The sequence below is a fragment of the Furipterus horrens genome, unplaced genomic scaffold (genome assembly GCF_987537825.1).
Source record: "Furipterus horrens unplaced genomic scaffold, mFurHor1.1.pri manual_scaffold_17, whole genome shotgun sequence".
Taxonomy (NCBI): domain Eukaryota; kingdom Metazoa; phylum Chordata; class Mammalia; order Chiroptera; family Furipteridae; genus Furipterus; species Furipterus horrens.
This window is the reverse complement of record NW_028327187.1, coordinates 106,977,623-106,994,719: the sequence shown is the minus strand read 5'-3', so window position 1 is coordinate 106,994,719 and position 17,097 is coordinate 106,977,623. Positions and strand designations below refer to the sequence as shown.

Genomic DNA, 17,097 nt, shown 5'->3' with positions numbered 1-17,097 from the left:
TGGGTTACATTTCTATCACTATAGAACATTGGTCCTCAGCCACTGATGCTATCACCTTCCTGGGAATGTTTGGAATGTGTGGGGTGAGAGCCATTTTTTGGTTGTCTGACAGGGGAGCACTAATGGTACTTAACGGATGGAGCCAGGAATGCTAAATACCCTGTAAGGTAGGGTCAGACTTGCACTAGTAGTGCCTCCACCCTTCCCTGTGACAAAAACTAGTAGAAGGGAAGGGTAGGTGTGAAGGGAGGGGGTATATAGTAGTGTGCTAGTGTATGTTTTAACGCCTGACTCTGAAGGGGAGGGTGGGGAGCTCTGATACATAGCATTTGCTGGTTTCTCTCTTGTAAATATGTGGTCCCACCATAGCCGATTTCAAGGTGCAAACTTCGAGTCCCTGAAGGAGGAATTGGGAAGGGATGCACACAGTTGGCTGTGGCAAGCTGGTAGGAGCAGGTTCCAGCTCACTACTCTGTATATATGATGGAGGTGGTTATAGTCTGTGACTTGATGTTAGATACATACTCTGTTTGGCCCACCAGTAATATTCTCCATAATAATTTAATTCTTAATCTCTTTTTTCAGATACCATTTGGATATACATATCCCAGTTTAGCAAGAATATTTCATCTTAGCTTTTATTTGAATAGCTCTGATATTCCTTTCAAAGGTCATAACTATGTTTATATTAATTATGCATACATTTTCTGAAAAGAAGGTATAGTAAATAGAAGGTATTTATTCTGTTTGCAATATATATATCAAGTATATATAATAGAATATAGATTTTATTGGTGTTAAATCATTTTAGCATGTGGTCTTCCTAATGTGGTATTAACATGCTTATTTTACATTTTAATATCTGAAATGGAAGAGGCCTCTAACTGAGTATCTGTCTGCTATACTACTGAGTAGATCTATGTGCCTCACGGCTTCTTCTGGTTACTTTACTAATTTATCAGAATGCCTAGGTGTTATGAGGTCCAAATACCTATGTAATTCCTGTCCCTGGTTGAGCTTATTTCTTTTTTTTACCTCTTTTCAGGTATTTGGCATAATTTCGTCCTTGCACTCCTAGGTATTTTAGCTCTTGTTCTCCTCCCTGTGATTCTCCTACCCTTTTACTACACTGGAGTTGGGGTTCTTATCACTGAAGTTGCTGAGGTAAATGATGGATTACTTGGACATTCTTTTACCAGATTTTGTGATGTAACACTTAGCATTTTATGTCTGGAACTTCTATTCAAGTTCTTATAGACAGAATACTCAGTTTCTCCTACAGAAATTATTGGCAGTCCTTTCAAATCGAACAAGTAGTTTTGTGAAATACACTCTTTTTAAAAATACTAAAAATTGTTTCTGTTCTTAGTTATAAAAATAGTATCAAGATTTTCTGCCTATAGTTTGTTGATAAAAATGCATTATTTACTTTTGCTATTTAGTTTTATAGCTCTGCTTTTGAGTCAAATATCTCTACTCATAAGAAGTAAGGAAAATGAAATTTAGGCTAACCAGTCAGAACATTTCATGGGAGCTTATGTCTTCAACTCTGTATTCCACTCCCTTAGTCAGTAACTACTGAGATGTCATTAAGTCTTCTATTCAGACTTGGGGAAGAGAAAAATTACCTTTGTGAGCAGGTGGTTCATGTATTCATTGTTCTAACAGTGTCATCTGCATATTTGGGACTGTGTCTAGATAAGGACTTGCCTTACAGTTTTATCCACTGAGGATATAGGAAAATGAAGGCCTTTGGATGACACTACTTTCACACAAAAAATTTAATAGCAGTTTATTTTTTTTTAATTTATCATTTTAATCTTTAACAGTTGGCAAGTGGGTTTTTGTTTTTTCACTTGCAAAAAATTCAAAATCTTGGAGAAGTAGGAAAAGTAACTTTAATTGTTGGGTTTTGTTTTAATTTTCTAAGATTATACATCTTGAATTCAAATATGGATTATTTTCTGTATTATTCAAAATAGTCTACTTAATCATCTCAGTTTCTTTAATTATTTGCTCAAATTAACCGTAGCTTGTTTACACACATTATCTGACTTATTTTTGCCTTCTTCCCAAGGACTCACCTGCAATCGGACCCAGAGGCCTTTTTGTGGGAGACCTTGTTACCCATCTACAGGATTGTCCTGTTACTAATGTACAAGATTGGAATGAATGTCTAGATACGATCGCCTATGAACCCCAAATTGGTTACTGCATAAGTGCATCAACTTTACAGCAGTTAAGCTTCCCAGTTAGAGGTGTGTATATTTCTCTCAGTATAATATAATGCTTCAAGCAGCAGTACTTTTCCATTCACTCATCTTAGATTATGTCTGTAGATTCATTTTGTTCTAATTTCTTTAAAACAAATCAGAAAAGCAATAATAGGCCCAAACTAGTAAACATTCTTGGCAAATTGGGTACTAATTGGTATGTTGCCTTTATTATATACTATTGTGGAACTTCTCGTTTTATAACATCATATTTGAGTTTCAGGACTCTAATACTTATTTTTGCATTTAAAAAATAAATAAAAAACTTGTGTGCCCTGAGGGGCAGCTGGCAGGCACCACAGAGAGGACCTGCTGCCACGATGAAAATGTGCCAGCCACATCTCCAAGCCCTTGCGCTCCAGATGCTTCCTCCCAATGTTGCCCCACCTCTGACCCCGGGCATGTGGCTGCAGTGGCTGTTGTTTGTTTGGCCATGGCAGCAGCACATGCCAGAGTGCCACAACTTAGGAGCTGGGTGCGATAGCAGTGGCAGCCAATAGGCCCGAGGTGGAGTCAGGTGGGACCTGCACGCCAAGCACCTATACACAGCTGACATGTTCATACACAGGTTCCAGAGCACCACTCACTTACCATGTTCTGTGTGCCCTGGTGTGGGCACCGCCAATGGCTGCAGCCTGCTTGGAACAACCTGGGAGACAATCACAACAGCATAGAAAATGCCAAAGTCTACGTGGCTAAAATGGACTACACAGCCAACTGAGACGTGTGCTCCTCCCAGTGGGTGTGAGGATACTCCACCTTGAAGTTTTTCAAGCTCAGCCAAGACACTGTGAAGTACCAAGATCTCCAGGACTTCCAGAAACTGGAAAACTCAATGCTGCAGACACTGAATGAAGAAGCTGTCACACCAGAGTCAAAAGGAGAACCACCCAGAGCCTCTGAGCTCACGCAGGAGCTGTATGAGCTTTCTGCAAGCAACTTTGAGCTGCAAATCACACAAGGTGATCACTTTATTAAGTTCTTTGCTCCATGGTATAGTCACTGCAAAGCTCTGGCTCCAGCTGCAGAGCAGCTGGCTCTGGGCTGTGAACATTCTGAAACTGTCACGATTGGTAAGGTTGACTTTACACAGCACTATGGACTGTTCAGGAAAACAGGTTCATGGCTTTCCTACTCTTCTCTGGTTCTGGGCTGGTAAAAAGATTTCCCAGTACAAGGAAAGGTGGTATCTGGACTCAGAGAGTATATGGAATCACAACTCCAGAATTTGGTCGAGGGTACCCCAGAGACCATCCAGCCCTCAGAGGCCCTGGTGCTGGCTGCCAAGCCCCAGGCTGACAAGGACACTGTCTCGGAACTCACAGAAAATAACTTAAATGACATTATTGCCGAAGGAATAACCTTCACCAAGTTTTATACTCCATGGTATGGTCATTGTAAGAATCTGGCTCCTACTTGGGAAGAACTCTAAAAAGGAATTCTTTGGTTTGGCAGAGGTGAAGACTGCTGAAGTGGACTATACTGCTGAACAGAATACAGAGGTGGGCAAACGTAGGTTTGCAGTTATAAGTATGCGCAGCACTTCATTCGTTTATTATTTATTATTATATAATTTTCCATACGAACAGCCGTAAACTCACTTTTGCCCTTCCCTGTATTGGCAGCAAGTACTTGGTAGGAGGCTATCTATCTCCCATTGTTGCTTTTCTGCGGAGGAAAAACAGCCAGTGAGCACAGTGGAAGCAGAGACCTTGAATCGTTGTACCACTTTGTTACGTGCCAGGTGAAAGAAGAACTATGAAAATGCAGGTGCAAGTTGCCTCTCCTGCCTGGCCTTCTGGATCCAGTGTGAAGGAGCTAAATCATGTGGATGTTCCTGAGTTTCAGTGGTGGTTATTCAGAAAGGTGAATGTACTGAACTTGTGGTATTGTGTATGTGCGTGCGTTTTAAGCCAACACACTGTCCAAATTCTTTATTAAGTGTCTCTAAGTACACATGTAACTCATGATCTGTTTACAGACTATTTTCAGTGGCAGTCTATTATCCCCTTTAACCTTTTCTTGATGAAATCTAAATTGTTTCCTTTGAGATTGAAATAGAGTTGAGATAAATCAAATTGCTGGTCTGTTTTTGGCTCCTCAGTGATACTAGTGAGAGCATCATCCAAAGCATTGATTTTGAACTGTCCACAAGTTATGGGAAGGTGGCCATGTGGCAGTATTGACGTTCCTCTGATCTGAAGGTCACAATTGACTTATTAATAATGTGATTGGTCTGTAGCTTGGAGCAGATTTAAAAACAAAAACCCCACACCTCTGGAGGATACCTTCATGGCCACTCCTAAATTTTGTTTCTGTAAACACTTCTTTCATTGTGAGAGCTTTGCCATAATGAAAGGAGTGGTACTTCAACATGTACCTGTGAAAGATAACACTCATGCCATAGTCTTACGTGTTTGTCGATATTTGTCAGATTATTATTGTTCAAGGGGTACTTCTGTTTGTTTCTCATGGGTGAAAGATTTCATTAGTTATACTAACATTAAGTCAGGGCCCATGTGAAGATTTTTAATATTCAAAATTCATGTTTGAGTCCATAGTTAAGATTTGATATCTCCCATGGAAAATGTGGTCATGGAAAGGTCCACAAGGCTTGTCCTGGCTGTTCTATTAACTCATAGAAAAGATTCTGGTCATATCTGTCACCTCAGGCAAGAGAACTAGATGAGCTTTTCTGGGTCTGGGTATCAGGAACCAGGGAACTTTGCAGGCTCTCTGTAGGACCCTAACTGGAAGCAGTTTCGGTTCTGCTTCTAGTTAGTCCTTTTAGAGGCTAATTGTACATCCTCTGCCTTTGCGGAGATTGACCCTCTGCTGTATGAAGAGTGGGATTAACCTGACCTACAAACCAAAGAATGAGGTAGACAGGGCTGAGTCAGAGCTGAAATAGGTCATGCTACCATCAGTACTATCCTGGTTATTAAACATTTTTACTATCACCCTTGGAAATAAGCAACCATAAGACTAGGCTCCCCTAAGATAGGTACATGCATGTTTTTTGCTATCAGTTTGTTTATACTATGATACTTTCTAAATAAACTTTTTTAAAATTGGGTTAAGTCACATTTCAAGTTCAATCATAATCAGTTAACTGAATTTCATTAATTAAATATCCCTGTGCTATATGGATGATGGCATGTCCAAAGCTATTTGGGGTAGTTAGTTTATGTGGCACACATTCAGAGGAAGTAATCTTGGCTTCCAAAAATATCTCCCCAAGTTAGATCTATTGTTCCATGTAGCAGGTAGCAGGATGAAGCAAGTTTATTCTCAGAAGCTGCTAAATTTATTTTGAGTTCTTTCAGCTCTGAAAAATCAGTCTCCCCTCTCTGTATATAAAATTACGGGGTCCCAAATTGTTGAAAGTGCTGGAAAATACAAATTGTGCTCATAGACTATATCTTTAAGTCAAGAAATGCCCTGGGTACTTGTCCATGTTTACTGGGTTTAGGAAATATGATTAATAATTAAGAATAATCTTACTGAAGTGCTGTATGCAACAATGATAAAGTAATGAGAACTGATTTTTAAAGTTTTTTTCCAAATATAATTTTGCACATATAACCCTTTTTAAAGAACATTTTATTATTAAAATTCTTTCAAACATACATAAAAGTCAAGAGAGTTTAAATGAACTCATGCATCCGTCTTCCAGTTTCAACAATTATGAACATTTTGCTAATTTTTTCAACCAATCACCTCACTTTGGGGGGTAATATTTAAAGTACATGCCAGGCATCCTGTCATTTCATCCATAAACTTCAGCATGTCTTTAAGAGATGGCAACTTCTTAAACATGACCACAGTACTGTTATCAAACCTAACAAAATTAACAATAATTTCTAATACCCAGTTGCTTTTCCCTGTTATGTTTTTTCCCATGGCTTATTTCAGTTGGATGGTATGGCTTTTATAAGTCTCTTTTAACTTGCAACAATTCTTCCTGGCCTTTTTTTTTTTTTTTTTTTTTTTTAAATAACATTTGTTTATTGAAGAAAACTGAGTCATTTGTTGAATTTCCCATATTCTGGATTTGTCTAATTATATCTTATCCTTGTGAGTCATTAATATGTTCATATTCCCTCAAATTTCTTATAAACAGTGATTAGGTCTAGAGGCTTGATTATATTCAGGATCCATTTTGGGGAGGTGGCAAAAATACTCCTCTGTGTAGCACTCAGTGCTTCCTATCGCATCCTGTCAGGAGCCAGTGTCTGGTTGTTGTCTTTCTGATGTTGATTAAGTGGGCTAACCTGATTTTTGTAAGGTTGAAATACTTGTAAATTTTTCCTATTCTCTAGAGCCACTTACCATCTTCCAAAATTTTTCAGTTAATGGAAGGTTGGCATGTAACCCACAATGTGTTCTTCTCTAAGATAAATAATTTACTATTTCGTATTTAACATGACCCAGTAGAATTCTAAAATAAAATATTTTTTAGACTTTCAACTTTTCTTAAATTGGTAAACAGAAAAATCGAGTTTACTTCTCACATGGTAATAAGATATTTAACTTTTTATTGGAAAATTCTATGTGTCGTTAGATACTTAATCTTATCAGGAGGGCCACAGCCATGGCTTTATGTTTTGGTTGGAAAAATCACCATAGGAAGAAGCCATTGCCCAGAGGTTGAAAATTGGTGGTAGCCTGGAGGCCAAATTCAGCCTTGGTAGATTATTTGGTTTGGCTTGCACTGTTATTTTTTTAAATTTTTAAGCAGCTGCTAATATTAAAATTCAAGAGGGTTCAAATAAGGTCCAGATTTATGATTTTTCTTGAAATAAAATGAATGAACTATTGAATCTGGGCCCCAAGTTGAATGGCCTGGCGGCTAACCCCTTGGAATAAGATATATATTTTCTAATTCAGTATAGTCTCCACCACTTTCTATTTTTCCACACACTATCCCTTCATTTATTTTGGTATTTGCTTGGCTCCTTTAAGCATTTGTATTACCACATGCTGTATCAACAGTAATATCAAATTCCTGACTTTCATTCTATATTGTATACAATCCTCCAAGAAAAGTTAATGACCAAGCATCATATGTAATTTTATGTATATATATATATATATGTATGTATTTCTATTTATTTATTTATTTATGAGAAGGGAGAGAGAAAGGGAGAGAAACATTGACTGGTTGTCTTATATACACACCCCTGACAGGGATGGAACTGGTGACCTTTTGGTGTGTGGGACAATGCTCAGCCAACTCAGCCACACCAGCCAGGGCATGATGTACTTTTTAAAAAATAATTACTAATACAAGGCAAGTGATATAAAACATCATTTAAGTGTTCAATGCATATTGAGTTATCTACCTTATATAAAATACTGAGAAACCTTTTCTCTGAAGATCTTGCTCCTAGTCAAAGAAGCAGACCATGCCTACATTATTATAGCACAAGGTTAAATGTTCTTGAGTCTCTCTTCTTCAGCACATCTGAGTATGGTGGTACGAATATAAGATTCTAAATTTAGCTGGTCCTTGGCACAGATTAATTTATGCTTTACAAGCTTGATGTGCTGAATGCAGGAAACTTTCCAAAATAAATACATGGAAATCACTTTTTGTACCATCTGCATCAGTGATTTAGCTTCCTTATTCTGCCCCAGATAACAGTGAAGCAGTCTGCCAAAGAACTTTAAAAAATAAATTAATACTGGGAATAAACAGTTGTTTCTGTTATCTTCCAAAGATGGTAACTGGATTATTGGTATGCAGGCAAATGTGAACGTATCTGTGGGGTCGAATTGGGCTGCCCTGGTTTGAGGAGGAAAGCCCCAAGGTAAGCCTGGAGGTGAAATAGGTGTTTTATATAATAGGTATTTCCTTGGGAATGAGAGTCTTGGGCATCCTTTGGCCCACTCTGTTTGCTAGCACCACAGCACAGGAGCTCTCTAGTGATATTGGATCAGCAGCATTAGGGCAGCTAATAGGGGGCCATTGGCTACTTGTGCTTGACCAGCCAGCATTACCGCAAAACCCACTGAGATGCTGGAGCTCCAGCTTCATGAGTGGGTAAGTTTATGTGAAGACAGCTAACCTAGGGTAAGTGCTGCTTCTTGATTTCAAATTGAATATATATCTTTTTGTAATGTAAAATAAAACTACAGTAAGTAGCCACCAAGCTGAGCTCTGAATTATCCAGTTGTTTCTGAATTCATATACATTTTACTTATTGTTTTTGTCTTGAAAGCAAAATTTTTTTTACAATACACTTCTATATAACACATTCTAATAAACTATTTTTCTTTAGCATACAAACGTCTAGATGGTTCGACTGAATGCTGTAACAATCAAAGCCTCACAGATGTGTGCTTTTCCTACAGAAATAATTTTAATAAGCGTTTGGTAAGTTGTCTCTGAAGCTATCTTGCTTGTCTGATATAATTATAAAATAAGCCGGTGGAGCTAAAATGTAATCCATGAAAACTTCTCCCTTTTGCTTTGTATCATTTTATTAAAATCTCTACATTTCACATGTCACTATTCATCTGAGAATCTTTAAAAATTTATAGTGATAATATCTTATTTGGACAAAGTAGAATACTTGAATCTGATTTATAGTAGGAGCATATCAATGGCATTTCTTTTACATGAACTTCTTTCCTAATTTGCCAGGTGACATGAAAGATATTGAAGGACTGTAACTTGGTGTTTTTCTCTTAATAAATCATTTTTAGTATTAACTAATTAATATTTTATTCATAGCATACATGCCTACCTGCCAGAAAAGCAGTTGAAGCTACCCAAGTTTGTAGAACCAATAAAGATTGCAAAAAAGGCTCAAGTTCAAGTTTCTGCATAATACCTTCTTTAGAAACTCACACTCGCTTAATAAAAGTGAAACACCCACCTCAAATTGATATGTTGTACGTAGGACATCCACTGCACCTGCACTACACAGGTGAGTATTATGGTGGTGGGCCCTAAGATAATCATTAAGATGGCATATATTCTCAGTAGTAGAAATTCAGTACAGTCCTTGCATTAGTTAATTTATTATAAATTTGATCACTTCAAAGCCTTGTGAACTTGTACTTTTTTAAAATTTTTTTTAATTGTTCAGTAATAATTGATGCACAATAATATATTAATTTCAGGTGTTGCTAATTTATTCTTAAGCATTAAATAAAATTTAGGTAGTAGGAAAATAATCTGAATTTGTAAAGGAAGATGGAGCTGAATCCCATGTCTGCCTTTGAAGAGTAATGCATTTTTCCTTCACCATTTGTGCACAAGTCACAGAGCTGATCTCTCAGCTAGTCTGTGAAAATTTATTAAATTTACCCAAGCTCCCAGAACAGTGGCAAGAGCAGCATGCCCCAGAGAATGCTAGGAATCATAAGGACATAATGATAAAGTAATTTGTGCATGACACATAAAATTTTTGTAAACATAATTTCAAAACTGGGCCAGCATAAGTATTTGAACAATAGCAACATGATTGGACTAAATATACAGCTTCTCCATATGGCTGAAGACCATACAGTCTTAACTCATTTTGTTGTATAAGATTTTAATGTTCCTTTTTAAATAACTTACTGAAATATAATTCACATATCACATATTTCATGCTTTTAAAGTATACAGTTCAGTGGGTTTTAATATATTCAGAAGTGTGTAACCATCACCCAAATCTAGTTCCAGAATATTTTCACCTCAAAAAGAAACCCCATTCCCATTAAACAATCACTCCTCATTTCTCCTCAACAACTCCCAGGCTTTGGCAACCCTAATCTACTTTCTGTTTCTATAAATTCACCTGTTCATCACATTTCACATAAATGGAATATTTTATGACCAGCCTGTTCCACTCAGCATAATGTTTTCAAGGTTTATTTGTGTTGTAGCCTGTTCTAGTATGTCATTTTTATAGATGAATAGTATTCCATTGTATGGACATAGCAAATTTTCTTTATTAATCAGTTGGTTTTACATTATTCTTTAAAAGACTAATTGCTTCATAGTCATATACTGAAGTACAACCTGGGTCATGCTTATTTTTTTGAGTTTTACATTAAGTGACTCTAGAGTATAAATATTAAATACATCCTCGACATATGAAAAAAAGGGGTCCTCTTTTAGGGTAATTCAGAAGAGTGTACTGTGAGTTCTACTTAATTACAGGAATTTTTTTAAGTATTTTGGAAAAAACAGGATTATGGAATCCACAGAGTGGAAGAGACCTTAAAAATTCTCTATAATTCTCTAATCTTAATCCTTGTTTTAGCTATGAAGAAAAAAACTGAAACCAGAAAGGTTAAGTGGCATAATAGTTGTAGTGAATGTGATTGTAAGGTTTATACCCCTTTGAAAGGGTAAGGACTTTTTTTTAATTAATTTTTTAATTTTTAAAGTATATTTTATTGATTATATTGTTACAATAGTTCCAATTTTTTCCCCTTTGCTCCCCCCTGCCCAGTACCCACCTTCCTCCAGCAATCCCACCCCCCTTAGTTAATGTCCATGGGTCAGGCATGTAAGTTCTTTGGCTTCACCCTTGCCTACATTATTCTTTTTTTAAAAAAAATTAATTAATTTTTATAACAATAAAAAATAACAATCCTCCCTTCTCAGACTTAAGACCCTTTATAGTCTTAAAAAGGACAATGGGCAAAGGTCTCAAGCTCCTCTAGCTGCTTCAAGCTGGACATGGTCGTTGTCCTACCTACCCTTGGGTCCAGAAATCCCTAATAAGTGTGCGGGTGTGGAGGGGAGGGTGGCCTTCCAGCACAGGGAAGGATCGTGCAGACTCCAGGTCAGTTGGCTGTCCCCGGACCACAGCGTGCTTGGTTTAACAGGCTGGCGTCTTTGTTGTGTTCTTGGGGCAACAGATTTGGCAACGGGGTTAAAAGACATCATTCAATCCATAACCACTAGATGACAAAAGGCAAGGATTAAGTTTTCAATGTCCCGTATTAGGGGGAAAAAAGGGGCTTCTTTGGAGGAAAGTGTGCCAGGCATGTCACACCTGGAAAGGGTAAGGACTCTATGTAAATTCTATATTTATTAAGTCAATCTCTGTATTTGGTATACAGTATTCCCTCACGTATCGCGGGAATTGCGTTCCAGACCCCCCTGCGAAGTAGGAACCTTAAATTTATTCTAAACTCTTAAACCTACGTAACTTTAACAACATACCTATACAGTACTGCGAAATCCCGCGATATAGCTAAAAATCTGTGATAAATAATTAAATATAATATTTTTTTTTTAATCTCATGATACAGTGAGGCCGCAATAAGTGAACTGCGATATAGCAAGGGACTACTTGTATGGTCAGTTTTATCTTATTCTCACCTCAAGATATAACTACACACTGAGACATGAATTTCTGTATTCCATTATTTTTGTTAAATGTTGTTAGAATAATTGACTTTTTATATGAGGGGCACAACCTGCCACGTATGTTTGGGAGGGGCTTTCTCAACCAATTTAATAGGCTAGCCCAGTTTTTGACTATATGGTAAAATTCATAATGCTATTGTTTATCTCTATGAATAATGTACGTTATTCTTTATTTTTCTCTTTTAGTGAGCATCACCAGTTTTATCCCACGTTTTAACTTTCTAAGCATAGATCTGCCTGTGGTTGTGGAGACATTTGTCAAGTATCCTTTCTGGTGTGAAACTGTTTTAAAAGTGTGTTATTTGGAATTTGATCAGTCTTACCTTGAATGGAGCATGCATATATCTTACAAGTATTACTACCAACTGAAAAAACGACTCTAAAGTTGAAAAAGATCAGATTGTACCTACGAAGGAGGAAGCCAGAGAAAAGGGATTGATCAAGGAGGAAGAAAGGTTAAGGATATGGAAGGGAAGGAACACAGAATACAAATTGAGAATTGAATTTTTATAAAGGATAAAAACTCCAGTTACTAGTGAAGTGATGAATTTTGCCTCTTCCGAGCAAATGAGATGCATAAGGGAGAGCAAACTGGTTTCCACTACTAAAATAACAATTTAGAGGACAGAATCTCTTGTTTTCTTTAGCATTTTATTATATGCTTGCATATACAAGAAGAATTTTTTTTAACTAATTATCTTATAGCATTTGAATAACCTCAACAGTTTTGGAGGGTTTCTTTTTGCCACATTCAAATCTTTTAATTTCTTTCCTCAATGATTTGCAAAAAAAGAAAAGAAAAAAGAAATGGAAAACAAATGAGCAGTTTCCAAAACATAGGTACAATCAAGACTGTATCTTGTAGATTGCAGCTTTGTCACAGAGATTTGCACTATAACCTCACAGATAATAGTAAAATAGTTATATTTACATTATCGTTATATTTGCACTATAACCTTATAAATGATGCTAAAATAGAGGTCAAGGGGCCAAAATACTTTATAAGGATCAAAAAATAATGATCTTTTATTTGTTTTTAAAGATGTTATGAACTTATTTTTAGATAGAGAGGAAGGGAGGGAGGAAGAGAGGGAGAGAATTCTGGATTGGTTGCCTCTCATACATACCTCAACCTGGCACTGAATGAACCCACAAGCCAGGCATGTGCCCTGACCGGGAATTGAACCAGTGACCTGGCACTTTGTGGGACAACACTTAACTAATTGAGCCACACTGGTCAGGGCTCTTTTATTTTTTATTCCTTCTACATTCCTATCCTTGTATAATTAAAGAATTAAAAAGACTTAGTTTTTCTAAGAGTTCATTATAGATTACTATAGTTTACAAATGGTTGGTCTTTATTTTTCTAGTCAAGGTTTTTGAACTTTGAAATAATATGTCATTTGTTTTAAAGAGCAGATATGTACGAAGGAATGGCCTGTACTGGTGGGCAGAGAGATCTTCTGACTCCTGGAAATGTGGTTCCCACTCAGATCTCACAGTTGGCTCCTTAACTGATTTTAACCAGGTACCTAATTTCTCTCTCAGGAGCTCTAGCTATTGTTAATGCAGTGCCCTGCTTTGCTTTGGATGGACAGTGGATTTTAAACTCTTTCCTGGACGCTACCCTTACCTCAGTGATTGGAGACAATGATGTGAAAGATCTGATAGGATTTTTCATCTTGCTTGGTGGCAGTGTACTTTTGGCTGCCAACGTGACCCTGGGACTCTGGATGGTTACAGCACGGTAATATTTGCATTCATCTGACAGAATCTCTGAGTTACAATATGCAATATTGAAAACCATTACTTGGTATGAAATATAAAGTGTTCCCTTAAAATTACATTTTAGCCAACAACTTGTAAGCTCCTCCTATATCCAGAGTATCCCAGCTCTGATGGGGTTAAGCAGAAGAAATGCAAGGTATAGTTCTTGACTACGTTTTAGTTTTAAAGACTGAACTTACAAACTGCAGATGCTTATGGAACAATTTCTAAACAAGTGCAAATTCTTGTTAAACCATTTGATGGGACTATGTATCATGTCGCAGTAATTTACAAGAGAACAGAATTGGGTGAAATTAACTGGGAAACTTCTTGAAAAAGCATCATTAATCCAGATTTGAAGGAGACCAGACTTTGGCCAAGTGGAAGAGTGAGCATATTCTTGGCCTATATCTCTTGCCCTTTGTCTTGTTTGAAAAGTATTTTAAAATTTAATGGTGTATTGTTTTCTGATAACTGAAGTCTGATTAAGTGAAATTAACAAAATTTATCAAAAAAATTTCTGACAGGAAGGGGAAAATCTTTGTCAAATGATACCAAATAAGTGAACAAAGTAGGAAGTAGGGCTCACAATAAATACCTTGAGACATTTTTTGCCCCACAAGAGTTACCTCTTTGATAATGTGTTCTCCCATTCCCTCTAAGTAGCACTTAGCCTTGACATTTAGAAGGAGCTTTCGGAAGTATCTCCCGCTTGCGGCATGTGAGCTGAGGCACTTAGAGTTTAACCTGAGAACTGAGCTGGGTCTTCCAACAGATCGCAAGACACATCACAGGACCTCTGCAGTCCTGTTTACCATTCTCTACAGAGCTTTGAAGCTTGGAACCCTTCCAGGGTAGACATTTTCTCTTGTGCTGCTGGGGCTATCTGGATCCTAGCTCCTGGGTTCCTGTCTTTTAAGAAGCAACTACCTTAAGCTCAGTTTATTCTCTATCCTCACCAGCAGCTCCCATGTTCCTCTGGGTTGGGTAATAAAACATCTAGTCCTGCCTCTCCAGCTTTCTCCTAAGCTACCTCAGTGGGTCCACAGAAGACTGGTAGTACAGTGAGAATGGCTATACATGAGTGCAAACATGAATTCAAGAGAGCCTGGGAACTAACTCTCGTGCCTAAAAAAGTCCCACCTAATTCCCAGGGAGATGTGGCCTTAGGAGATTTGGAAAGTCAGCAGGCCACTGTGGTCTTGGAAGTGTATGGGCATGCTTTTCTTTGATGACAAATATGTACTTCTCTCATACACTCAGGAACACTAACAGTCATGTATCCAACTTCCTCACTTAGTGAGGTCTTCCATGGGGTTCACCTTTTCAGATCATTGAGTTACTGTTTAGGCACTAAAACTTCTTCATCATTTTTAACAGTCTTTAGATTGTATTACACATTTGCAGGCCTTCTTAAACAAATTATATATTGAGTATGATTTTAACATTTAATTAATGACTTGAAGTGATCCGTTATTACCACTACTAAAACCATACAAATTATTGGTTTATCCCAGGAAAAAGGCATTTGTTCTATTTGTAGGCACGCAGTCGTTCAGGATCAAAGTGTATTAGCAGGAAAATGTTCAGACCTATTCAAGTAGCATTTGGGGAATACCATGAAATACTTGTGTAATGAATTCAATTACGTGAACTAAGCAGTTTAGTAATGAAAATGCTGTATATATGCAGGTCAGTTTTTTAAAAACTGAGAAAAATTTAATAGAGGATATCCTTCCCATTAATTTTTTTGTGGGTGATAAATAAACCCAAACATTTTTTTTGTAGCTCCATAGGGTCAGGATTTGGGAACCATTCTTTTAGGGTATTGAGCAGATCAGTCCCATTTGTATAGAAATGGCCTCGTCATGTAAAAAAGGAAAGAAATGTTACATGTTATCTCTTCAGCTTGATTGTGGGCACTTCTAGAGCAAGGACCATGTCATACTCATCTTTGCATTCCTGACACAGTGCATGAGACATCAGAAATACTTACTAAATGTGGTTGAATGGATGATGATTAGTGTTATTTATGGATTAGGAAAGCATGTATCTATTTAAGTAAGCTATAAAAACTATTGAATATTTACTGTAAATATATGTTAACAAAAAATAACTGGGAAGGTCTGTGTGTCCCTGGTATATTATAATCTTTGAAAATAATCCATTGGTTTCTGTTGAGCAATTACCTTGAGAATTTGAAGAAAGTGTTCTTTCTGTGTTGACACTTTGTTCAACAGAGTTTTATTTTCAGTGTTCCTGCTCTGCATTGTTTACATTTTTGAAGATTTTTTAAAAATCACCTACAGTCAGTAAAGAATGTATATATTTTCAGCATCTCAGTTTGAAAAGACATACAGTTAAACTCGACCTTTTGATAATCACTCTTGTAGGTCATTGTCTGTTCTGACAGTAAATTGTAAACATGTGCGTCATGGATATGTGGCTCTCAGTCATCAGTTTGTCCTATGGTATTTATTCAATGTCCATACACTAATGGTGCACAGAGATTTTTTTCTCTAAATCTTTTGACTGTGCTATAATTCATTCTTAGGATTTAACTTGAAGATACCAGAGTTGCTGGCATTTGATGTATAGCAATAAAAAAATAAATGTGTACCAGCATTCTATGTTTTATCATCATCTCTGTGTTGTCTTTTTAAAAAAATATTTGTATTCTTTTCTATCAAGATTGTTCCTTTTACATACAGGGTGATCTTAGATGTTTTTAAATTCTTGATTCTAAAAGCAGCCTTCAGTTTCGACTCAAGCAGTCTGTATGTCACAGTTGTTACAGGCCACGGAGAGAAGTCTTGTAAATAGGAATGCTGCGTTCTCGCAACTGCTTTCAAAATGGCGTGTTTATGGATAAAGAGAGAGGACTGTCATTTCCTTTTATTAGTGTCTGATGGAAGTCTTCCTTAAGTTAGCCTATGTTTATGGGAATTGGTAAAAGAAGTCTTTCCACTGTAACATTTGGTTCTTCTTTACTTTTGCTCACTCTCTCTCTCTCTCCATTGTGATGCTCGCTCACTCTCTCTCTCTCTCTCTCTCTCTCTCTCTCTCTCTCTCTAACAGCCAGATAAAATAGACTGCAAATTTAGCACGATTCCTGATTCGCTAGCCTCATTACACTCCTCCCTCTTGCCTCTGATTCCATTGTACTATAGTTATAATTAAATGCCATAATGTTTACCTGTTTAAAGTGTGCAATTCAATGTAAACCATTTTTTCCTTTAATGACTGATCAAACAGTAGTATACATATGCTTTCGTATAATCTAACCTTTAAATGAACACGTGATAACAGACGGGAAAAAATGTTTCCGTCATGTCACAGCTATTTCAACTCTGAAGTGGTTTTAAGCACTGGAACAGAGTGGAATAACATATTTATCGTTAAGGTAAAGCATGTGCTATACTTTCTTGGAGACAGTAAGCCTTTTCAGTCAGTACATTTGCAAACTACTCTTTACTGTTTAGGCCACACTAAATTGAATAATCCATTGTATATTTTATCAGACCACGGAAAATGAATTCAATGAAAGGAAGGCCTCTGTTTCAGAACCTAATGCTACAATAGATTATACTCAGGGTGGAGGTAGAAAAAAATGGCTACAGGAAGTTGCAATTCTATTTACCAAGCAGGTTATATTGTTTGTGTAATTTAATTTCTCAT

At 36.9% G+C, this 17,097-nt stretch overlaps 1 protein-coding gene and 1 pseudogene across 1 annotated transcript in view; both read left to right on the top strand.

Moving 5' to 3' along the window:
* The window catches only part of MBTPS2 (membrane bound transcription factor peptidase, site 2), a 53,772-nt gene extending 37,736 nt beyond the window's left edge, over positions 1-16,036 (top strand). The window contains exons 6-11 of the mRNA XM_090263984.1: positions 1,046-1,164; positions 2,078-2,258; positions 8,558-8,652; positions 9,013-9,208; positions 11,839-11,914; positions 13,181-16,036. Coding sequence (XP_090120110.1) covers positions 1,046-1,164; positions 2,078-2,258; positions 8,558-8,652; positions 9,013-9,208; positions 11,839-11,914; positions 13,181-13,403 — 890 coding nt within the window. The 3' untranslated portion in view covers positions 13,404-16,036. The remainder of the gene's footprint in view (positions 1-1,045; positions 1,165-2,077; positions 2,259-8,557; positions 8,653-9,012; positions 9,209-11,838; positions 11,915-13,180) is intronic.
* Positions 2,789-4,071, top strand: LOC149991778 (thioredoxin domain-containing protein 5-like; annotated as a pseudogene).
* Positions 16,037-17,097: the final 1,061 nt, after the last annotated feature.